Here is a 26,067-nt window from a genome sequence, read left to right as displayed (position 1 = left end):
CTAGCTGTCTGCCAAAGTAAGCTTGATGGAATCTCGCTCTTCCGACAAGAACTTGAGGATGACGCCCTCCACATTGTCGTTGCATCGCATCACCTGTCGCTCCATGGCAGCCCGGAAGTCCTCCTTGCCTCCCCTGGTTACCCCACGAGTCACCGTCCGCTGCCTGGATTCATATCACCATGGAAGGAAGAAGAGATGATCAATATCACTGCATGGGAACCCACACAATGCCCCAGACAGATTTGACCATTATTACACTTATGACCTCAAGGACAGAAATAATGCCTCCAGCACCAGTCAATGCCTCCAGCACCAGTCTAGCTGGAGGATTACAACAAACAAAAATATCTTGGCCTTTCACAGGACTGCACACTAACCCATTTTTCCTACTGGTCCGACCTGTCCCTGTCAGACCAGTAAATATCCAGTTCTTTTTCATTTTTTACTGGTCTGGACCTAAAATCTACTGGTACTGTTCTGTTTTTTTGACTGACCCCAACAATGTTAACTTTTTTTTAGTGGTCATGTCAGACAAGTAAATTTGGCAATTCCTGAAAAGTTACTGGCCCGACAGTGATTTTTACCAGTCCAGTTTTTGAGCAACAGTATCTCATAACCTTACTGAAGCAGTACAAAGTTGCTGGGTATCTGCTTTTCTATGAGACAAACAAAAACAGCAGAAGAGCAAACACTCCTTGATTGTGCATTGCACAGTATGCCATGTAAAGAAACACCAGGCTTTGTGCGCTGTGATGCAAAGTACATTATATCTTCACGCAAAAATTCCAGTGCCATCATCAGTATGGGTTGAATTATATACTTGACATCTCTTAAAGTTGTCAATACCTCTGAACACTTGATGAAGATGGTAGGAGATCCAGGTTAACTTTCCCTCCATCTTCTGTCTTGAGGTAGGCAAACTCTTCAAGGATGTCAATGTCTGAATTAAGCTGATGTAAGAAACTGACTTTCACAGCACACCCTAAAAATACTTCTCGAAGCAAGGAAGTTTAGAGGTGTTACGATCCATAAAATAACCTCCTTTAAGGGCAGCAAACAAAAAAAAAATTACCAAGAGACCAGGAGTGTCTCGCGCTCACCTGAGTATCGCAAATTCACCTTCGACTCTTGCCTCAGAACATTTCAAGCTTGGAGGGCGGTGGGCAATTTTGAGAGCTGGGGGCATGGTGACCATTTGCATATTCCATTACACTGGTAAAGATACCTGCCATGTACACTGTACTTAGAAAGTTTGGCTATGCAGTTTTGAAAAAAAAAAAAAAGACTTAAAGCTCCATCATCCATCAATTGACCAGGGATTAGTGAAGAACATTATGCCCCATAATTATTTTTTCCAGGTTTTGCTTAAGATTAGTTCAAAGAAACAAACAGCTCGTGTGTTCCCCTCATTACTGTAAAATGATACTCTAGTCATGTAATACCTAAATATGACCTTGTTAAGGACAAGAAGACATAAGTTTACCCATTCAGCTACCACACCATATTATTTTGCAAGTATCATAGCTCCCGTATTTCCTTCTTTAGTGACAGAGATTTAATAAAAGGATACTGATGATGTAACTGAGAAAAGAGTGGTAGGAGAAGTGGCCCCTCTTGCGGATCCTTCGGATGGCCTCATTAAAGAGGAGCTCATCTCGCGGCCAGTAGTACTGCATCAGAACGATCAGGTGACCAAGGCCTGTGTCATTGGAGTCGGCGCGATGCAGGACACGCTTCTGAAATTTGAAATATTGCAACAGTGAGCCAGAGCAGCATAAGAACTTTATTTCCCAGCAGTTGCTTCAACAAACTATATGAAATACATTTGAACAAGTCATTGATCTCATGCAATCATTCTGCTTGATCACTGACATCTTTTATAAGGTTGCTTTTTTCTTTTACATGCCATGATTTCAAGTACACGATAGCTGTTCAACTGAAATAAAGTATTTCCAATTCTCTTTAAAGATACTGAAATTTAAGACTGACAATCTGTTTGGTCAACAGAATGAATATTAGCATAAATCTAATTCATGCCCTTCTGAAATGAATCAACACAGAAAAAACAATAAAAACAAAAGCCTTTGCATCATTTGCATATCCCTTCCACGAGGCTGATAAAAAGAACAAAAAAACCAAACAAACAGAAGACTCTACAGTGGAGAGCAATGATGAATGAGAGAACGAACCTTGAAAGCCAAGAGCACCAGCTGGATGCAATACGGCAGAAGTGTAGTGGGTGTGGCAGGTATGATGTGGAGCACCCTGCCTGACCTGCCTCCTGCAGCAAAGGAGCCCTCGCTCACGATGCCTCGGTTTGGGTTCCCCTCGACGTAGTTTTCTCTAAGGATGCTAATGGCTTCAAGGATGGAGTCACAGGCATCCTGACGAACAAAATGAACAGAAATTAAGTTTGGATCATCACTTCCCATAGTAATGTATTTGTGACCCATGAGCCATCTCCTACATATACAACATCCCCAGCTGCTGTTGATACCGTTAGGAGATGTTTGGTTTTTTCATATCGAAGAAAAACTGAATTTTTCAACTTCTCCACCCTTCAGTCAGAGTGGCAGAATACAAAGAAATGAAATATTAAATCCTACAAGGAAAAAGAAGGAAAGAAATACCTAAGAAAGCAAAGAGGGATTAATGAGGTGTTGTTGTGATTTCTGCTTCCTCATAAGGTACTAGGAGTCCACTTTGTGACAAGGTCTCTGATTATTGTATGATGCAATAATTGCTGCTATTATGGCCACAGCTATTTACCAACTGCTAAGTTAAAAGTATCCATGTCATTGCCATGGAAATGGCAATTATTGGGCCATACATTTATTGTTTAACAAACATATTTCTGAAGTGAGCCCCTGATAATAAAAAAACCTATTTGAAAGTTCAAGATGAGAACGAAAAGTTGTAAGTATCTTCAACATGTGCAAATTGCACATGTAAATCAACTAGCATTCCCTTCTCTCAAAGACATAAGGAACTATTACTACCATTGCCTTAACCCTAAAAAGACTGGGGGGGGGGGGGGCCTAAAAGGCCCCCCCCCTCGACATTTCGCGCGATTAATCTGCAACACGCAATGCCCTCGCCGCGATGCTCTATGACTTTTTTCTTTCGAGTTTCCCGCACATTTTGACACCAAATTTGTGACGTCCGGGGGTACGGTTCTGAAGTTACATAACTTTTTGTACATGCACGTGGGGCAGAAAACGGCTCAAAAATTTGATTTTGTGTACAAAGTCAATGCAAATTGAGTTTTTTCACATGGTTCATATAAATATGCTTATTTTTACTTTCAATGGCTAAAATTAATTTGTTTTAGGAGTATTATGCTTCAAAAAGTGTCTGCCACAAATTTTGTTAAAAAAAAACAACAAAAACAAAAGGTTGAAAAAACAAAGAAATACATAAGAAATTCATGAAACAATAAAATAAATAAGAAATTAATTTTGATACCAAATTTTTTTTCACGTACATTTGCTAAGAATGCCACAAAGAATAATTAGACCAAAAATGAGCACTTCTGGAGCTTAATTTTCTGATTTAGATCAAAGAGACTGATTTCTCGCATATATTAGCATAATTAATCAAAATAATATAAAAGAAGACTAGTTCGAAAAATTTGAATATACGCTTTTGTAGATTACGTTGCACACTACCATTGTGCAAATTTCCGCGGCGATCGCGCGATCCATGGCCGAGATCTTAAGGGGGGGCCCTTTAGCCCAGTCTTTTTAGGGTTAAGTATGCAGATAAGCCCATAAAAACATTTCATTTATGGACAGAGAACATATATCATACAACACAGAACATGCAGAGAGAACACGGAGTTGTCATAATAACATCAATTTAATCTTCAATCAATGCACATTATAATTGCATTGTATATGAACACAGAAATCCCTTGCCACAAATAAATCAAAGATGAACATAAAATGTGGAAGACTATAAGAAACACAAAATCAATTTGACCTAGGTGCATTACGATTTTGCTACAGTATGTTTTGAATCACTTCAAGTTCCTTTCTAGAGCACATGGCATCCCAAACTCACAGAGAGTCTGCTCATGGAGTGGTAAATGCTTGCTAGCTGCACCAGAGTCTTAATGCGCTCCTGGTTGTCAAGGGGCGTGTCATCATGCTCTGCCTTCAATCTCGTCTGCAACATGGCAACTGCCTGCACATTTTCACCCTGGAAACACGGAAAAAGAGTCAGCTAGTGACCTGTGCAGAATGAATAGGCTGCTATTCAAAGTTATGTTGGGGACCAGTTAAAACACTTAAGTGGTTAGCCTTGAAGTACCTACACAACACTTTACAGGACAAGGTTTTTACAAATGCAGTTGATTTACATATTTATTTTGTATTAGATAAATATTTCATCACTACTGAAAGGAAAGTAGGATTACACTCAGAATATCAACTTTGTTACTTGTTTAGAGATGATTTCTGCACATTGAATTCATCCTTGGTGACTTGTAGAGAGCTCCATTTTAGTCAACAAAGAATAACACAGTAATGACATTTTGACTGGTGCAAATCCTTCGATTTCAAGAGCTCCATGTCCTAGAAGAAGTTTTAAAGAAAAATCAATCTCTCTCTGTTACACCAACATCTGATGTAATGATTGATTGCCCAAACAGCAGAATGTTAGGTGCAATTTAGCAATACAACATCAACAAGGAAAAGTAGAAATTACGCGGTGCGTAATATATGTCCCCGCCGGAAGTAGCATTTAGTAGCAAAATGTACAATATAGGTAAAAAGATCAAGGTCAAAGGTCAAAGAAGTCAAAGGTCAAAATTCTATGTAGAAGTTTTGAAGCCCTCACCTAGTGCCATCACATAAAGCAAACGGAATCGAAATCGGGTTAGAAATGGCGAAGGAGTAGCATTTTGTAGGCAATGTACAATATAGGTCAAAAATCAAGGTCAAAGGTCAAAGAAGTCAAAGGTCAAAATTCTGTGTAGAAGTTTTGAAGCCCTCACCTAGTGCCATCACATAAAGCAAACGGAATCGAAATCGGGTTAGAAATGGCGAAGGAGTAGCATTTGGTAGTAAAATGTACAATACAGGTCAAAAATCAAGGTCAGAGGTCAAAGAAGTCCAAGGTCAAAATTCTGTGTAGAAGTTTTGAAGCCCTCACCTAGTGCCATCACATAAAGCAAACGGAATCAAAATCGGGTTAGAAATGGCGAAGAAGTAGCATTTTGTAGGCAATGTACAATATAGGTCAAAAATCAAGGTCAAAGGTCAAAGAAGTCAAAGGTCAAAATTCTGTGTAGAAGTTTTGAAGCCCTCACCTAGTGCCATCATATAAAGCAAACGGAATCAAAATCGGGTTAGAAATGGCGAAGGAGTAGCATTTTGAAGCAAAATGTACAATATAGGTCAAAGGTCACGGTCAAAGGTCACAACTGAAATTCTGTATAGAAGTTTCAAAGCTCCCATGTAGTGCTATCATATAAAGCAAACAGAATCAAAATCGGGTTAGAAATGGCGAAGGAGTAGCATTTTGAACATTTTGATCACACACGGACGCACAGACGGACGGACAGACGGACAGACGGACAGACGGACAGACGGACACACGGACACACACATGTACGGAGCCCGTTTCATAGTCCCCTGCTCGAACTCGTTCGGCGGGGACAATAAAAACATTTGCAGTACCGGTAGTTTATTGAATAAAAGCAAATTGCTAAACATTATAACTTCTGCAGTTTACCATATTTAGAAGAGAAAATCAGTCTGCAAGTGTACATGATCAGTGTTCTGGTATTATTTACTCACCAGGTACAGTAGTCTATCAGCCTGGAAACTGTTGAACCACAACCACGTCTCAGCTCTCCACCGGCGCAACAACCAGTTAAAGTCTAGGAGTATCCAGGAAGAGATGGTGAAAAGTGTATTGATTGTTTGTTTGTTTGTTTGCTTGTTTGTTTGTTTTGTTTCCTTCTTTCTTTCTTTTGCTAAGGCCAAATTCAAGCTCTGTTCATGGTATTGCATCCTCCCAATATCTCTAAAGGTATTACATACCAGGTAGTCTATCATCGAAGTGCATGTCCGAGTATTTTAAACACACTGCTACATGAATCTGTGTGTACATTAAGGTTGTATTTACTGGCCATAGAATAGAGAGAGGTAGGGGAGTCTCCCATCTAGAAGTTTTGACTCTCCATTAGTAGTAGGCTATCCCCAGCTCCTCAGGCCTTTTATTCCGAACAAGACATTCACCAACAATACTTCTCATTTCCCAAGATGTATAAAATGGTGTGTGTCAGCCTGTAGAAACCTTGTGAAGAGTGATTTCGACCTAGCCTTCTATGGAAGGCAGAAAAAGGATATTCTCCAAGAAATGGAGTCAGAAATGGAAAACTGGACATCACAGTACACTTGCAAGTTTACCATTTGGCCAGATGCTTAACTCAAGACTGTATCACATCAATACTCCTTGAACCCCTTTCCCTTTTTTCAGCTGTGGAACTACGATAAAGAGATATGATGAAAGAGATTCCTCATGGTAATTCCTGCAAAAGACATGAATCAGATACCAAGACATGGAAAACATACCTTTCTGAAAGAGCTCATTGGAGTTGAGGAGTTGCCAACAGTTCATGGCAGTATGGAAGGCCTCGGTGATCTCAGATGAGAGGGCCGTCATTTCAGAAGGCTGGATGACATCACAGACATCATCAGACTCGTCGGAATCCTTCCCACCAATCAAAGAAGATAACAACAGAATAGCATTTACTCGACAGTTTAGTATATGTTATTCATCCCTGGCATCAGCTTCAAGTACCTATACTAGTTTACTTCCTTTCAGATGTGTTCCAACTGCTGATTATACAAGGCCTTCTTAGAACTTATTGACCAACTGAAAACACTTTTTGTCCATATAAATTCCCATTCTAGTAAAGAATGTTTTTGACATACAATAGTGATTAAACAGACTCACTGGAAAAAATAGATATTACATCAGCAATACAGCCTTATTGAGAAATAAATAAAAAGAAAGCAACTTTGAAAAGATAAAAAGACATAAAGATAGACAGACAATAAAACAGATGGATACACATGAGTTTATTCTAGAGGGAAAAAAAAAGTTTGTATCATCAATAACCAAGAAAGAATCAAGAGATAGAATGACACAGACAAACATATGAAAGGGAATTATTTTTGTCAACACACATACTATGGCATCAAGGAGCACTTCAAAATTTATATCAAGTTCCAAAATGACTGTTTTCTGTGCATGACATCAAATCCAACAGACTATCATATGGTTGCCGAGCAACTCACAATGTGGCTGTCTTTGTCTGCCTCCAGCTTGCGCTTCTTGTGGGCATGCTTGTGTTTCTTGGATCGCTTCTTTGGCTCCAAGTCCTCTAGGAGCACCTGTGAGTGGTGGTGGTGACTGGTGGCCCCTGGGAGAAGAAAATCAGATACACAAGCATAGGTCTCACTGTAGAACTGGTGTAGAGTGGTATGACAGTGATGTGACAGATTAGTAGAGAGAGTAAGAGTTATGATACAAGTTATTTTTGTTGTTTTGCTTTTTTCTTTGTTTGTTTTCTGTTTGTTTTTATAGACACCTGTTCTACAGTTGCATAGAAGATCAGGCTGCAGGTCCTTAGTTTTGGGTGAGACCTAACTGCAGGTTTCTAACATTTTTTGGAGAGATAAAGAGAAATTTCTTATGAAATATGAAAGAGCATGTAATTCCAAGAGGGGTTCAATGTTCATTTGATGAAAATTGGTTTTGAATTGGTTGAGATATCTCAAATAAATAAAGCCTAATAAAAAGCGGGACCCACCTTTTACTAGGATCACTTTGTTTTATTTTGTGTTTGGATATTTCAGCCATTCCAAAACCGATTTTCATCTAATAAACTCCGAATTCCTCTTAGAATGGTATGCTCTGTATCATTTCATAAGTGGTTTCTTGGTATCTCGCAAAAAGTTAAAAGCCCAATCCTCATCTCCACCAATTCTATACCATCCCTTTCACAAAACAAAATTGTTGTGCTGCTTGGTAAGGGAGATTGGAGGAAGAAGAAGAGAAAGAGAGAGAATATAACTCCTGCCAACTGACCTGCATGATGCTGAGAGTTCATCAGGGCGGCATAGCGGTGGGAGGCTCTCAGGAGCAGCACAAGGCTGGCATAGAAGGCGGGTTTAGGCGGAACTGCCTCCTCCGAGTCTCCATCTTTACCACTGCTGCTGCTGCCAGACTTTTTCAAATGCTTCTGGATGACAGACCAACTTTCGCCCAGTCCACTGACAAGTGACATGAATTGAGAGGAAATAGCACTGTCACTTACATGCACATTGGCTTACAGGCTCTCCAACTCCACAGGGGAGGAAATTTTAGCATGTAATTCCAATAAAGCACTTTAAGAAGCAGTAATCAGCAGTGTGCAAATGCCACTTTTAGATTACCCTGTTATTCACTCATTACTTCTTCTGTTATTTTTGTTCTTCAATTGTGCCAATTCTATTTTAAAGTAGTATTCCCCATTATCATTCTACAATTAGTGGCTGCCATGTCAAAAAAGAACTAGATATATCGCTACGGCTACTGATATGCCTCCGCCATAATGCATGGTTCTCCTAATAGGTCTATAGTACAATGTCTTGACAATGTGTGATGACAGTTTCAAACAATTGGCAAAATATTAAAATGACAGGTTTGACACAAATGTGCTGAATGTTCACTTTCCTAGAACTAGGTTCAATTGGATGAATGATTAAAATGTCAGAGTGCAGGTATTTGGGGAACTGATGATTTTTACTTGACTTCTGACCCTTTTATAAGTTTATGCATTGAGTAATTTTTCAAGGTATTGAGAAAAAGTATAATTTCAGTATCAAATGGGAAATTAGCATTATCTAAACCTGGCCTTTGACCTTTGACCTCACAGTTCCAAAGAGAATCACTGTTAGGTTGAACATGCATAAATATGTAAGTTTCATGATGATACCTTGAGTTACTTTTGAGATATGGAGGAAAAAGTGCAATTCAGCACTTTCACTTGACCTTTGACCTTTGACCTTTTGGCAAGAAACTTCCCACAGAATATACATTGGGTAATACATGTATACATCAAGTTTTAAAAAAAAAACCTTTATTCATTGCATAAATATAAGGAAAGAAGTGATATTTTGAGGAGTTGACCTTGACCTTTGACCCGACCTTTGACCCATGACCCCCAACTTCCCTAGATAATCACTGCCCATCGGTACAAGCATATATACTAAGTTCCATGAAGATACCTTGAACCATTTGCGAGATATGGAGAAAAACATGAAATTTCAATTTTTTTTCACAAAATAACCTGTGACCTTTGACCTTTGACCCTGTGACCCTAAAATCCACACAAAGTATTATCCCCCAAGGATATACCCTCATACCAAGTTTGATGTAAAACCATCACACGGTTCTTGAGATATCGACAAAAACAAAACGGGACGGACGGACGTACGGACGTACGGACGGACGGACGGACGGACGGACGGACGGACGGACGGACGGACGGACGGACGACCCGAAAACATAATGCCTCCGGCCACTTCGTTGCGGAGGCATAAAAAAGAAAAAGTGAGCACCAGTATAGGAAACATTGTAATACTGAAGCATAGCATAATATATCAAGTGACCTAGAAATAGTCTGCAAAGCTTGCTGAAATTCGTAACAAGTCTGAAATTCGCTGCTGTAAAGCAAGATACTTTCACAGCATGACATTTTCATGAATTGCCACTGGCATTCAATGCATACAGTGTAAACAAGAACTTTTGCGTGCATTTAATTTTGTGAATCTTGGCTCTCACACAATTCGTGAAATTAAAATGCACGCGAACAATTCTGGTTTTACAGCATATATAACACTAGCAGCTACTACTACTGTAAAAGTGGTTATTTTCGCGCGACTAATTTTTCGCGCTCGACAGGGTAAGAAGAGTTTCGCGTGTTTCTAATTCCGCGGAATCAAGACATCAACTACTGGAACATATGGCAAGCAAAAATATTCGCATGCTTTTATTTTCGCGCTAGTTTCGGGTTGTGCGAAATGCGCGAAAATTTCAACACCACAAAAATTTCCACTTTTACAGTACTACTACTACTACTACCACTACTACTACTTTGTCTGCTGACCACATGTACACTACTTACTTTACTTGATCACCGTATATTAACAGTGCTCAACAAGAATTGAACGAAACATTGCATTAGTCAGCTAAGGGCTCCAAGAATCGTTCTCACCTCTCTGCAGGAGCAATGAACCCAGTTTCCCAGTGCACACTCTTGGCCAGCAATTTGAGAATGTGCTGCAGGTTGTCCCACACCGATCCCTCGGGGAGCTCCGTCCCCTCCCCTCCGGCCATTCCGCCCCCTCCTCCTCCCATCCCATGGGGAAGGTGCTCCCCACCACCAACATGCTTCTGGTGGGGCTGCACTGCCACGGTGACGAAGAACTCGATGGTCTTCTGCAGCCACTTGGAATACTGCCTGGTGGAGCAGTGTTGGCTGAGCTTGTCCACGGAGAGAATGACTGGCAGGATCTTATAGACTGGGGAATATTTACAAGTGAAAAGTCATTCTCTGGCTAGTATGACTGCCTGAAATATATCACAGCATATGCATGGCATTGCTCAGACAAAACATTGGGAAATATGAACATTTGCTAACAAGTAAGCATCCTTTGCTTGATTTTACTTTTATAAATGCATAGGATATGGGCCATTATCCTGTCAGTCTAAAATTGAAGCACACAACACTTTACAGAGTAAATTTTTACCTTTTCTTACATTAAATTTGGGATTGGCCGGCAAACTTGTCTATTACTTGATTTCTGCAGAGTACAGAATAATTTGTTAAGCTCAAAAAGAATGAGTGAAGCTCACCCATGAGTTTCCTGTAAGGGTTGATGACATGTTTCACACCTTCTGACTTCTCAGTATTCAGGAGAGTTTCAACAAGAGAAACCTAAAAAGACCAATCAAGAACACAATGAGATGTAACAGGTTCTGAATTGCAAAGCATTATAAAATGGGTTCAAGAATGAAGCCAATCCATAGCACTGAAATGAGTCATGTGCGTGCTTTCAATCTCCTTATTAACATGTGTAGCCCTATTCACAGATTGGCCTGCGTTGGAACACTTGCGCAGCCCTATTCATAGATTGGCCTGCGTTGGAACACATGACAACATGCACACAAACACATGCATACAAACAAACTCTAGACTGCCTTTAATGTATAATGCTGTATCATCACAGAGGAAAATCAGTGAAAAGCAGTATGGACTTTGAATTCATCCAATTTCTATGCTTTATTTCAATCTAAAATTATGGTCTTAAATTCACCTGGGGGTCTTTCTCCTTAATTATTCTTCCCCTCAACGTTTTTAATTGATGCTAGGCTCAGTTCATTACCTCATCTCTTAACTGATGAGGCAGATCAAATTGTTGTGCATGCTTTTCTTGTGACAATAAATTTACCACACAGCAATGAAACACAGTCACCAATCTCTCACTACAGGAAATGCGATCTTGGGTTATGTTTGGATGATTGATTGATTGATGATGATGATGATGATGATGATGGCGGCTTCTTGTACAGTATAGCACCTGTATCTGCCTCTGAAGGGCGCTCATGGTGTTTGATCTAGAATGTCTCAACTTCAACTGTTCAGTCAAAGTATGATGTTGGGATATTTAGCTTCCATTATCCCGAGTCAAGGATTTGGTGCTATTATAGGGAAAGCATAGCTTGGAAGAGGTCAGTCTTCAGGTAAGTCATGAAGCATGATAAAAAAAAATCTGCATTTCTAATCCATGGAGGGAGGGCATTTCAAAGCTTGGGTCCAGAGATGTAGAAGGCTCTGTCTCCCCGAGCTGTGCGGCTGAGAAATTTCTTCATTTGAACTTGGTTTGCTGATCTCAGGCTACAAGCTAGTTGATGCCTCATTAGGAGCTCTGAGATATAGGATGGAGATTTGCCACTAAGTGCTTTAATTACAAGAACTCCAAGTTTGAAGGTAATCCTCTTGTTGATAAGAAGCCAATGAAGATCGTGCAAAATGGGGCTAATGGGAATCCCCTTCATTTACAGAGTCACTAACCGTGCAGCCATAGTTTTTGGGGTCTCTGAAGTGTGTGCAGTTGACTTTGGCTCAAACCAGTCAGAACTGAGTTGCACATGTCCAGTGGAGTTGTCACAAAGAAATATTTATTAATTCATCCATTCATTTGATAATTCTAACAAACAAACAAACTCATGAAATATAAAATGCTATGATCCTGGTACACAGCACATGTATTGAAAGAGGACCTGATTGAGACATCCTTTCATAACAAGGGTAAACATATGTGACCCGCTGCAACAAAAGGATCCGAAAGTTGGGAGAGGACTATTTTCTGAAAAAGACATCACATTATTCCCTTACTCTTCCACTTTAATTTCATATATAACATGACTCATAACAAAACTCGGTTGCGTAGATATCAATGATTTTATTAGCGCATGTCGAGTGGTTTACGAAATCAGCATTTCGAGAAAACCGCCTTCAAAGTTTTCCTTCCGACGCTATCATGATCAAGGGGAGGCAAGACAGTTTTCACCTCTTGACGATAGAAGGTATGGTCCTAGCAACCGCTGCGATGTTCATTCAAGCTTAGCGCCAGCAGTCTGCGCGTAACCAATCAGTAACCAGGACGCCACACATTGACCAATAAGATCACTCTCTCATTGCTAGGGGCAGAGTCTAACTGCGGCGCTAAAAATCCTAAACTTCGGGCACGTTTTTGTTCCGTTGAAAGTCAGAAAATCATGACCCAGAAAAACGCTAATTTCTTGCCTTTTCTTTGTATCATTTAGCTTCAAAATTTTGGCAGATGATAGACGATACATTAGACTACAAAATTATGTCAAAAACAGAAATTTGATCGTTTTGACCGATTTCGATGATCTGACTTCAAACTTGATTTTCTCGGCTCAGCCATCAGCGACTTTAAGATCCTTTTGTTGTGGCGGGTCACATATTTAACATTCTATAACAAGCTTTTCATTTGTCCATTAAGGTAATAAAATGGTATATATAAAAATACAAAATGGTTGAAAAAAGGTGGGTTCTTTTTTTCCCTAACTTACCGCTTCCTCGTATCCATTCTTGTTAAATCTCCTGAGTAACAGCATTTGAAGGCATGACTTTTCAAGAATATTCTGGCACTGGTCTAAATGCGAAAAGGATAACAAAAACAAAAAACATACAGAACAATGTCACATTACTAAAACTATTACTGGATTCCACTAATGAATTATATTCATTCTGGTCAGTCTTCTTCTGTTTGCGTTTGTTACATTACTAAAACTACTTGCATTCCTTCTCTCATAACTTTTCTTCTGTATATAGAAGACATATCATGAGATAAGTGGATATAGATGTATGTATTTATGATATTGCTCATTGATAAATAAAATGCATCTGATATAGTTCTAAATACATTCTTAGTTCTCCTATCAAAAGGTAAATGGTAATTCAAAAAGCATCACATCTCATAAATATTCAATGTAAACAAAATGATTACATTCTAGTGCACATTATTTAGTACAAATACCTGCTCTGTTTATTTGATAAGTAGGTATATAAGAACAGAAATAAATGGAGCTAAAAAAGATATACTGTATTTCAATAGATATTATGCTACTCATTGCTAGGCATATTCTAAGTAATAAATGTTAAAATAATGCAAGTATTTTGTGAAGGTGCTTGCATGACTATTTTGCTCAAGCTATAAAATCCAACAAACAACAAACAGCTATGATTATGAAGTCAAGGTATTGCTTTCCTGAATATGAACTGGTCGTACATAAAACCAATCCCATCCGAAGATTTTTTACTCACCTATGCACAATACGAGGATCTCCTTCTGGGCAGTAGTTGGTAGGTGTTCATACACATCTGTTACACACACAAAGAGTACATCACAAACCTTGAGTGAAAGCCTTTCAGCTATTTAAACCCATTCAGTGTGGGTGCTATTTGTAATGTTAAGGGGATGGTATAGTTTTGGTTGACATGGGGATTCAGGTTTTAACTTTTTGGTGAGATAATTAGAACCCACTTATATGAAAGATTAAGGAGCATATATGATTCTAACTGGAAGTAAAAGTTTATTTAATAAAAATTGGTTTTGAAATGGCCGAGATATCATAAAACAAAGAGGTTATAATAGAAGGTGTGTCCCACCTTTAATTAGGGCCACTTTATTTTATTTTGTTTTGTTTTTGGATATATCAGCCAATTCAAAACCGATTTTTATCATATAAATTTTTCATTCCTGTTAGAATTGAATGCTCTTTAATATTAAAATAAAGTGGTTTCTAATTATCTCACAAAAAGTTAACATCTAAATCCCCATCTCCACCAGAACTATAATATCCTATATCATAGGCGTACCCAGGATTTTTTAAAGGGGGGGTGTTCAGTGGCGTACCGTGGGTCAAGACGTACATTGGGGGGGGGGGGGGGGCGCACCCACCGAACTAAAACATGGTGGAATGCGTGTTCTCCCAGGAAATATGCAGCCACCAAAGGAAAATTTGACCGAACAAGATGGCGACGCAACACGGTAATTTGGCTGCACAGTCTCGTGTATGTTGGGAATAGGGACACGCATTCCACTATGTTTTAGTTCGGTGGGCGCACCTCATGGAAGCAACATCAGAATTGCATAACTGTACAATTAAATGCGAGCGAGCGGAGCGAGCGAGCTTGAAAATTTTGACATTTTACAGTCCCCAAACTGCCGTTTGTAGCTATTATGTATATATATATATATATATATGGGCCATGACGCGAGAAAAGGGCCCTTAGCACCGCTGCGCGCAAACGCCAGAAAACTGCGCGGAAGTTTGACAAAGAAATACGCGCAAAAAAGATCAACTGGCTATAACTACGCGCACACGCATAGACGTATCAAAAAGTGACAGGATTTGGGCAAAACATGCTTCTTTGAATGTCGTAATGGGGTCATTTAGGATTGGAATTTCAGAAAAAGGTTTGCATATCTAAATGCGTCAGAGTTTCTTCTACAATGTGGAGGTGAAACCTCATTTTCGGTATTTAATGCCCTAGGGGCCCTTTTCTCGCGTCACGGCCCATATATATATATATATTATGTATTATATATATATTTGCTTTGGAAATTAAGGGGGTTGCACCGGGTGCAACTGCTGGCAGTTGCTGGCAGTAACATCAGGAGAATGGCGTAACGATTAAATGCGAACGAGCGAAGCGAGCGAGCTTGAAAATTTTGAAATTTTAAGTCTCAAAACTGCCGTTTGTAGTTATATATTTTTTCGCTTTGGAAATTAAGGGGAGGGGGCGCACCGGGCGCAACTGCTGGCAATTACTGACAGCAAAATCAGGAGAATTGCATAACGATTAAATGCGAGCGAGCTTGAAAATTTTGACATTTTACAGTCCCAAAACTGCCGTCTGTAGCTATATTTTTTCGCTTTGGAAATTCGGGGGGGGGGGGGGGCGCACTGGGCGCAACTGCTGGCAATTACTGGCAGTAACATCAGGAGAATGGCATATAACGGTTAAATGCGAGCGAGCGAGCGAAGCGAGCGAGCTTGAAAATTTTGACATTTTACCGTCCAAAAACTGTTGTTTGTAGCTACATGTATATTTTTTTTCGCATTGGAGGGAGGGGGCGCCCGGTGCGCCCACTGGATCCGCCACTGGAAGTCAAGGGTGTCGGTTTATGTTCATGATTGGGGGAGGTATGACCAGTGAGGGGGCGTCGAAGTGACCAAGCGGGAGAAGGATGTCCAAAATCTGCACTTTATATAGAGTATCCCCTAATTTGTTTGTGTTTGTGAGTGTGTGTGTTTCATGTAGATGGAAAAGTTAGGAAATATATAGCCAAGGTAAAGTCTTATTATTGGCAATGCAAGGCATTTTAATATAGACTAGTATGTAAAGCAACACTGCAAAATCAATGATCAAGCTTTGATAGCAAATGTGTACAACCTATCAAACATTGCGCAACATTGCAGCGACTCTTTTTGCCATTCCGATATTCTGAGTACACTGCGCACATCCTGCTTGTATTCAAAATGCCAACCAGGAATCACGCTGAATCACAATCTTTTGTCGTCTCCGGGCTTTTTGAACAATGTTATACCTCTTTAATTATGTGGTTAAAAGAAATCTTAGAAAAATATCTTTTTTTCTTGACCATCCTTTCATGTCGATTTCAAAAGCAGTTTACTAACCCTTGAATTACCATTTTCGTAGGCTTTTTTTGTTCTTTTGTTCTTTTTTGTTCTTTTTTGTTCTTTTTTTTTAACCAGCGGATTGGGGGGGGGGCACGTGCCCCCCCCCCCCCCATGCCCCCGTAGTTACGCCACTGTTCCTAGACCTAGATATCTAGTGAATTTTAGGCGCAATAAAGTCATCCAACCACAATTTGTAGACTCACACTCAGTTATCTTTCAGTTTTAACTTTCAGTCATTGAAAAAATTCATATCTACTATTACTAAAGATTACCAAGTCCATGTGCTATTACTAATTACATTGAGTAGCAAGTAACTTGCTACTCCCAGAGCTTCCAGAGCTTGCTGCTTCCAGTAGGCTACTATACTGACTGTACTTGGTAGTCAGTGGCGTATCTAGGGAAAACGGCGCCCGTGGCAAGCGCGAAAATTGCGCCCCTAATTTCTGAAAAAGTGTTCAACCCCAACCCCATCCCGGTAGGGACTTGAAAAAAGTCCTCATGATATGCTTTTTGAAGCACTTAAGAGGGGTCTTTTGAGGGTGATTTAAATGTAATAGGCAACCCTAAATTTCGATATATTTTGGCGAGCGAGCGCAGCAAGCGAGCCGAAAATTTTTATATTTCAGCTTTATACATAGCATGGAATTCTTGTCATTTTTGGTTATTAAATCTTCGAATTACAATTCTAATCATAGTGACGGCCTTGTAGATAACGATTTATACCAACAGTGTCCAACCCCATCCCGGTAGGGACTTAAAAAAAGGCCACATGATATGCTTTTTCAAGCACTTAGAAGGAGTCTTTTGAGGGTGATTTAAATGTAATAGATCTTGAAGAATTTTGGCGAGCGAGTGCAGCGAGCGAGCCGAAAATTTTTGTATTTCAGCTTACAAAACATGGAATTCTTGTCATTTTTGGTTATTAAATCTTCGAATGACAATTCTAATCAAGATATAGTGACGGTCTTATAGATAACGATTTATACCAACAGTGTTCAACCCCAATCCCATCCCGGTAGGGACTTTAAAAAAGTCCACTTGATATGCTTTTTCGAGCACTTAAAAGGGTTTTTTTGAGGGTGATATAAAATCTGATAAATTTTGATAAATTTTGGCGAGCAAGCGCAGCGAGCGAGCCGACAATTTTTGTATTTCACCTTACAAAACATGGAATTCTTGTCATTTTTGGGTTATCAAATCTTACAATTCTAATCAAGATATAGTGACGGCTTCATAGATAACGATTTATGCCAACAAACTAAGGACTTGGAAAAATACTCTAAATTACTACTAGTGAGTGAGCCGAAATTTTTATATTTCCAAGTCATCATTACGTTTTGTTCTTCTTATTTTTTTTTTTGGATAAATTTTGATGAGCGGGCGCAGCGAGCGAGCCGAAAATTTTTATATTTCAGCGTTACAAAACATGGAATTCATGTTTTGTTTTTATCTTGTTTGATTTGGTTTTCTGCCCCCTCCCCCCCCCCCCATTCTCCTTCCCCCCGTCCGGGCGAGGGTTTTTTTTTTTTCGTCTTCTTCTTTTTTTTCTCGTTTTTTTTTTCACGTGCCCCCCTTGCCCCCCCGATACGCCACTGTTGGTAGTTGATACTACTAACTTAGCATGCAATGTGCCTAGCATAGGCTGCAGCGCAGCATGCATTGTACACACATAATATTATGCATCATACACAATTTACGGTACCGCGTACGGTATAATACCGGTAAACGGTGAACATTATGCGCAATGTATCTTCGCGATTCGGTCAGAAAGCAAAGCAGGGATCGGGAATGTCTACTGTTTGCGCGTCAGCTTCGCGCGCGGTGCAGTAACGTAGTATTAACACGTACTGTACACGAGTTCTTTAGTGCGTATAATATTATGTAACTCCATAATGTATCATCATCCACACAAACATTAAAACAAGGAAGAGAGAGACAGAGAGAGAAAATGAACGCAAAAGAAAGGAAAGGCGGAATTCAAAACGGAAATAAAAGCGGTAAAGACAGCTTTTGTTTCATTTGTCAACATCTAAACATTGCTGAAGAGGGGTGTTGAATAGCTCAAACACCTCCCTTTTGCCCAAGGGAGGTGTTTGAACACCTCAAACACCCCCTTTTGGCAAAGGGGGGTGTTTGAACACCCAAAACACCCCCCCCCCCCCTCGGTACGCCCTTGTCCTATATTATATTAACTATACTGTAGTATATTTTAGCCATAACTGGGGGAGGGTGGGGTGGCTTCAGAATTTCTAACAACAGTTGATTATGTACTGACATGTAGCAAGGCACTTGACTCATTTTTGTCTTATTTTGGAAGCCCCTTGTTATGGCTGACATACTTGTTACTATTTTTCAAAACCAAACAGGCCAATAATGTTGTATGCATAAAAAGCAATTTCTTATCATAGACTGCAATGCATAATTTATCTATTTTTTATCTTCTTCAGCCAACTACAAAATAATGTCACACTACCATTCACATCTCAATTGGCAAGTAAAAAAACAGTCTGTTGCACGAAGAATCAAACTGGATCACGTCTGAGCCAATAACTGGCAACAAGTAATGTCTGTGAGTGGTTAATTTACATTGTGCTGTACTTGTGTATCCAGCTACCACTTGGTGGCATTTGGGAACTCTCTTCTCATTGCATACAGAAATCAAATGTTTTACAGGAAAGTTCAAGACTAACCTAAAAAAGCAATAAATCAGCTGAAAATGCAATTTTGTACCAAATCCTCTTGAATGTTTCCAGTCTTAAATGGTGAATATTTCATTATCATATTCATAGTGATATGTTAATCAAAAAGTAAGGTTGAGGAGTCATATAAGTGCCAAGAATGTCAGGAATCATGAGTGCAAGAAATGTTGAGTACCTGGGGACAATGGGGTTATTCATTATCACTTTTTCTTTTTTTAAACAGAACCTCTGCATTGTGAATTCCATTTACAGCATTCCAAAGATTTTCAATTGAACCTTTCTCATTTTCACTTTCACAACTCTTACATAAACCTGGACACTGTAAAGCATGACTGTTTCCTATTTGCACAATGATTAGACTTTCAAGATCAATACATTTCACAAATTCATACATTTTCTCTACAATATTGAACAGCTTACCTTTGAGGAAAGAAGTTTGAGTGTCTTTGGAATCCCCTTGCAGAGCTTTTGAGATGGCCTGTAGTTCTTCCAGCAACTGCGGTTCTTGCTGGAATTTGTGGAACCTTTGACCGATTTCAACCATATCAAAAATAAATGAGAGGAAATACATTTTAAATGGATAGACCAGGTAGGCATTTCATGAAGCATTTTGTCAGATTTTTTTTTTTTTTTTTACATATTTGCTCTCAGCCAATCAGATGCAAGGATTTCAGTAGACAGAAAAATCTGTCTGTCCAGAGGAGTTTCTTAATCATTTTTTGACATTTACGGCTAAGGGGATTCCATGAAGCCAGACATAGTCTCCGCAAAAATCCCAGACAACCAGATACAGACCAATCTTTAGGTCAAGGATTTTGGTAGCTTATAACAGTTTGTAAGAAAAAATATCTGATAAAATGCTTCATGAAATGCCCCAAGGCCTTTTATTGATCACAGATTGCATTAAAAAAAAAAATCATTCTAGGCATACAACCAACTAATTGCCTTCTTCTTCTTCATCTTCTTCTTTTCTTGAGAAAGCTGCAGAATTGATGTTTCATCAGTCTACATACTAAATACACAAAATCAAACTTCTTTCAAAAACACAGCTGGTACTACTCACTATCGACAGCTAGAATGCCAAATGTAGTTCACATTACAATGTATTTCCATTTTTTTTATGGCATATGGCAGAAGCATAAGAAAAAGAAAATGCAAAGGAAGCATTCACTCTGATTCAGATTCCCGACATACTCACATTTCAAGCAGAATAGATGCAGCCTGCTTGACATCTTGAGCTGATTTCTCATAGCAGTAAGCTTGGTACTGTAAAGCATTAGAAGAAAAAGAATGAATACATTTTCCCCCTTATTTACTACTCCTGCACATTATAGACAATATTCTCACCTAAACATCTGCTCTAGACACTGCTAAGGTAAGGGTTTAAAAAAGATTTATAATATATGACAAAAAGAAAAACACAAATCGGTAGCAAAATGTGATTTAACTTACTTTAGTGTTAGATCTATTAAGTAATAAAACCTAACAAGGCCAAGTTCATAATCACTACACACTGCTACCTGTACAGGTAATATTCAACTGATATCATTGTCCTCTGGTTTTGTAACCTACCTACCCACCTATGGATACCTATGGATGATTCTGAACACAGGCTCTAGTTGATGCTTTAATGCAAGCCGCCCATAATTCAATGATAACACGGTCCAAAATTCAACTGCCTGCTACATGTAGAAACTTCATGCTTTTTACATTTGGTCAAATCTTGGCATGGGAGATCAAACCTTGGTGCGGTTTTCGATACATTGGCTAGATCATGGCCAGATGGAATGGCATCAAATTTAGCGATACCATGGTAGTCTACTACTGGGTAATGTTAATCTAATAATTAAATGCTCTTCTAGGCCTAGGCACAACCATGCACAAGATATATTTACAAAAAAGTATCCATAACGTTAGACCTCTACAAAGAGCATGCCATCAAACCCCCGTTTGAGGCGAGACCCCATCGCCAAACGAAGCTTATGGGGTGCTATACCCCCCCTAACGATTTGTCGTTTGAGAGTTGGGAGTCGAAGTACTTGCCCACTGCAAAATAACTTTCTACTCGGGCGTGGCAAACCTGGAGGCCAAGCCAGGGTTTAATGACCGCAACAGCTGTCATATTAGGCCAAGTAAAAAAAGAAACCAGTTTCTCGTCCTCGCGCGCATCGATTTTGGCCGCCGCATCGATTTTTTTACTATTTACTATTTTCAAAATGGCGCTGAAAATACCAAGAAATTCATAATTCTCGTCCCAGCCCGCTCCCCGCCCGCATCGATTTTCAGTTGCCGCATCGACTTTTTTGATATTTACTATTTTTTCGGCCGCCGAAAAAAAAAAAGATCGACAATTCACCTACCAATCGCAGAGACTCCAACCCCAAGCACCTTCTGATCTGGAGATTCTCCCGCCTGAAACCCCCAGCAAACGGGAGACCCAAGTTTATGTGTGCGAAGCGTGAAGTTCCTAGGGTTATAGATGCTCTCTGGTGCTATCTAAGGCTTATTTTTGCAACATATGATAGCAATAAGTAAGAAATCCTTTCCAACTGGAGACATTGAGCCAGGGCGGGAGAAATTAAATCTCAAACGGGAGAACGGGAGATTTTGCAAAAATGGGTTTTCGGCGGGAGATCTCCCGTCGAAAACGGGAGAGTTGGAGTCTCTGCAATCGTGACGTCTCATTTCTAATTTTTACGCCTTGCTTCCTCTACTTAGCTGTAGACTGTAGTACAGCTGTAGCTTCTGTGTGTAGTGCGTATGTAATAACGCATGCATTTCACACTGCGAGCTCGGCCGATCGGCAAGAAGGAATGACCCACAAAGCAGTCGAACTGCACTGTAGTTGGATGGGCGGCGCGGCGGGCCGGCCTACTGGACTGTGATGTACAGCGCACTCGGTACGTCGTGAACGCGATAGCGGCAACATTTTTGCGAACAATCGCTGTTATTCCACGCATATTTCGCGCGTTGTTCGTATTTTTCCCCGTTTCTGATATTTTAAGCGGATGAATTGTACTGTACAAATGCTTGTGAGGATTGTACGGTATCGACTTTGTATACATTTTCATGTCATTGTGACTATGTGCATGTGTGTGCAGTGTCGGAAGGTACGGTGCCAGCAGGGAGGTCCACACCTCCCTGGTGCCAGTGCAGTGGCCGTGCCGCACCACATATCGGCAAAGTGTGCGTGTTTTGTAGCTGTCCAGGGTCCCCATCCCCTGGTCTGTCACGGCGATCGATACATTCTATTTTGCAGAGAAAATGAATGCGCTTTTCCAGCAAATGTAGAATTATTAAATGGGTGTATCTACAAAATAAATAACTTTTCCACGGATTCTGGTTTGTCTCGTATTTCTGCGGGATACTTTTCTTCACGATGTAAATTCACGGACACAGCCGTGAGTGGTATCATCTGTAGTGTGTACTGTTATACAATCATTCATCATCCAAATAATGAGTGATTATCAAATGTCTTTTTAGAACATGAAGAAACATCTTTAAACGTTTAATGCTAGAATGCCATATCAGTATCATTTTGACATCCATCTGCAATTGTACAAGCCAGTTTCCAGTTGAATGTGCTACAATTGTACTGTGAAGAACTGCAGATATACATACCAGCTGTGTGGACACAAAAAGTCACAAACGCCAATAAATAAAGCTAGTGTTTTGAATATCATGGAATTTATTTCAGTCGTACATTTGTTGAAAGACATGTTTTATACCTGTTTCAATTAATAGCACAATACATCAGAATTGCAAGTACACTGGTATCAGAAAAGCCATTACAACACTAAATACCAGTATTAAGATGGTCATTTTCCCTTGACATCTGTAGTGGAAAGAAAAAGCAAATGTATTTCTGCATGCATGAAGTTTCATTTCAAGTATGGCACATATATCTATTTGTTTGAAAATGCACAGAGTGCAGGCAAGACGTACACTTGGGACCTGGTCTCATAACACAGCTACCAGAGTGATGTTTCATTTCATAAATTGAATATAGGAAATCGTAAAGCCCTCTCTCGTTACCTTTCTCAGAATTACCGGACGAGAAACACATATTACTTTCATTTTGACGATCCTTGAAAAAATAGTAAGATATCAAATAGTAAGGACCTCCCTCATCGCCTTGCTCAAAAAACCCGGACGAGAAACTACTTTCTTTTTTTACTTGGCCTTACGTAAGAGCATGATAAGGATATTTGCCTGTGGCAGACCATTCAAAGTGCACTCAATTTTCTCTATTCTTTCTAAAGTTTTAGATTTTATATTCTATTGAGAAATTCTATAGTCATCCGTTTTGAATTTCGAACGAAAAAATTTGACCCATAAATAACGAAAATACAGGAATAAGGAGAGCATTGTAGAAGTTTGTCGACACACACACGCACCATGGAGCTACATAGCCCATGCCAAAACCAAAACAATCTCCTCCTCTCGTGGGTGCCCCCCCCCCCTCCCCCCCCCCCCCCTGTGGCAGTGTTAGATTAGGCCAGGGTCAAGAAACAGGTGTTTTATATCTTTGGTTTTTAAGTCCTTGATTGCCAAGATATACACTGGCATTGTCTACAGGGGTGTAGCTTCTTCAAACGAGAGATTTGCCTCATCGAAAGAAAATTAATACAAAGACAAAGTGAAATGATACAGGACATACTAGGTCTAGATCAATGAAAATAACAAAATTCAATTATTAATGTTACAACAAATTTTACAAGCCAAATAAATTTAATTAAACAAATAAAAGCAACTTTGAGATTTATTCTAATCAAAATACAACAGAATCGCTATTCTTTTAATGAATTGAGAAAGTGAGTTCCACTTCCAGTTTTACTGGAGAGAGTGAAGTAAATGGATGTCATAGTTATGGCAAACACTTGGTTACAAGCACATTAAATAAATTAATATTATAATTCGCTAATGTAGTGTGGGAAAGATGCCGATGTCCACTTCCAGTATTAGCGTTAGTATTAAATATACCATGATTACAATGGTCCCACATGTTATGATTCATGTGGATTGACGTGATTACAGCAACGCTGTCTGAAGAACGCACCTGAATCTCAAAATTCTGTGGATAAATCGACTTAGCAGTCAGGAGGAATGCCTTGCATGCAAATCGATCATTCTGTTGCTTTAAGCAGGTTTGCGATTTTTCGACAAACCACCGAGATAAAACTTGGGGAGTTTTCAACCCCTCGGAACTGTCGGTGCTGGTGTCCATGCTCATCGGGCTAAAGATTACCTCGCTCGTCGCGCGCGTTGTTGCTGGCTATCATAAGAGGGCCATCCAGCCATGCCCGCCGGTAAATGGCTAGCTCACGTCGCCGCCGGTACGCGGGAGCCGTGCCCCGCCGATACTGTGGCGGCGGCTTGGCACCACCGCACGCGGCACAGCAGGACTGTCTCGAGACATCCATTTGTGCATTGATATTGGCTGCCAATGCCACATTGCGAAACTGCGCACATGAGGGCGTCCTTCCTGCAAGTTGCTAAAATCTTGACAAGCAAACTACCATGGGCCCGTTGCATAAAAGTAAAACTCCAACCGGATTTTTTTTTTTTTCCGGTTGAAATCACAAAATTCCGGTTGGAAGCTCCCAACCAGAGTTTTTATGCAATGGATTTTACGTTCTTAGGTTAGCAACCTTAAAAAATTCAGGCTGGGCAAATTCCAACCTGAATTTTTTAAGGTTGCTAAAAAAGTTTTATGCAACGGGACCATGATGTACATTTTCTGCCGAGTTTGCGAGCAAAAATCTCATGCTAGATGACTACTTTTGAATGATATCATATCATGTACATATTTACTGCAACTCCTGACTGCAAGGATGCTAGATTAATATGATATACATTGATAATGCCAGGTAGATGTCATAGTTGCATAATAAAACAACTACTGGCACTGGAAGTACATGTACGTACCAGTACTATCATTGGGATCGCTCCGACGGACCAGAGATGTAATCATGCGGAGCTTCAGTTTCAATAGTTTGGGTTTTTTTTTTTTTTCAATATTTCATTCTGATACTTTGTTGAACTTATTATGTGTTTAGTTAACGGTTTATTATGATGTGATTCATCCTAAATAATACAAGCTGTGCTTTGGATTTAAGCTTCCCTACTTTGGTTATTATGAATACTATTTATTTATCATTTGTTGCAAATTTATGTTATAAAAAATGTGTTTGGATTATTTATTTGTACCGGTCTACGTCAAAAAGACAAATCGTTATTGTATAATCATAATTGTAACTCAATCATGTTTGTTTTTTGTTCTTGTGAACACAAAGTGGAAAAATTCAAATCAATCAATCAATCAATCAATCAATCAATCAATCAATCAATCAATCTGTCAATCAATCAATCAGATGTCCTGAATTTCGTGAAAACAAAAGTTGCCATTAAAGCTTGCCATAGGCCTATCCTATCGTATAGCAACAACTAGGTGAATACCTGCCTTCAACTCGAAACTTATCAGAAGGCGCAGAGGAATGATGGCATAATATGGTTCGTTAGAAGGCTGTAGGAAAAGGAACACTGGGGAGACGTTACAGAAGAAGACTAGACACTACACATCAGAGCATCTCTCCTTTTCAACGGTACCCACTAACAGATATGCTCTGTGGGTGAGCGAAAAAGTTAATGCGCTCTTCCGCAGCTTGTGTTGATAAATAATTGCTTTGATAAAATAAAAAAGACAGCACTTTTGTTGAAGTAGGCCTATGCGTCTCTCCATCCACAACAAACCAAGCGAGCAGCTGTAGGCCTACGCTGTCCCTTTCAGTATTCATTTTATTTTTACGGTAGCAGTGTGCAGAGAATGGGACATACGAACAAAAGTCAGTTAAAAATTGCACTAAAACTAAGTTCAAGAGATGGAGTTCCAACTGGTTATAATAAACTATTCAATAAGCTGTTAGCTTCTATGGATGGACAAAAGAATTCCACAGGTGCATTTGTGCCTTTGATGTTCGATGCTTAAAGCCGCCATCTTCCTGAGCAATCTGAAGATTCATTTTTAACGCGAACATAATATCGGGTGTGTGCTGCTCGATTATAGTTT

At 39.6% G+C, this 26,067-nt stretch overlaps 1 protein-coding gene across 1 annotated transcript; it reads right to left on the bottom strand.

The window, feature by feature from the left end:
• On the bottom strand, nucleotides 1-24,225 carry LOC139722519 (integrator complex subunit 10-like). Its single transcript, XM_071633807.1, has 16 exons — nucleotides 24,058-24,225; nucleotides 20,197-20,264; nucleotides 19,419-19,522; nucleotides 13,916-13,972; nucleotides 13,162-13,244; nucleotides 10,915-10,996; nucleotides 10,274-10,580; nucleotides 8,104-8,288; nucleotides 7,311-7,435; nucleotides 6,582-6,720; nucleotides 5,802-5,884; nucleotides 4,063-4,200; nucleotides 2,190-2,384; nucleotides 1,571-1,736; nucleotides 847-940; nucleotides 1-163 (listed from the first exon to the last, which is right to left on the bottom strand). The coding sequence occupies exons 1-16, from the start codon at nucleotides 24,223-24,225 to the stop codon at nucleotides 1-3; spliced, it is 2,157 nt and encodes a 718-aa protein (XP_071489908.1).
• Nucleotides 24,226-26,067: the final 1,842 nt, after the last annotated feature.

The sequence above is a fragment of the Diadema antillarum genome, unplaced genomic scaffold (assembly GCF_040938485.1).
Source record: "Diadema antillarum isolate AM-2024a unplaced genomic scaffold, OU_Dant_1.0 scf00000167, whole genome shotgun sequence".
NCBI lineage: Eukaryota > Metazoa > Echinodermata > Echinoidea > Diadematoida > Diadematidae > Diadema > Diadema antillarum.
Note: the sequence above shows the minus strand (reverse complement) of the source record. Positions and strands in the feature narration are given on the sequence as shown.

Bases quoted from the DNA above. Each gene is read 5' to 3' on its own strand.
- LOC139722519 (XM_071633807.1), bottom strand. From the start codon at position 24,225: ATGGACACCAGCACCGACAGTTCCGAGGGGTTGAAAACTCCCCAAGTT. The intron at 5,885-6,581 runs GTATGTTTTCCA...GGATACTCCTAG, and splicing joins CAATGAGCTCTTTCAGAAAG to ACTTTAACTGGTTGTTGCGC. The intron at 941-1,570 runs GTATCCTTTTAT...AGCTTAATTCAG, and splicing joins TTTTCTCAGTTACATCATCA to ACATTGACATCCTTGAAGAG.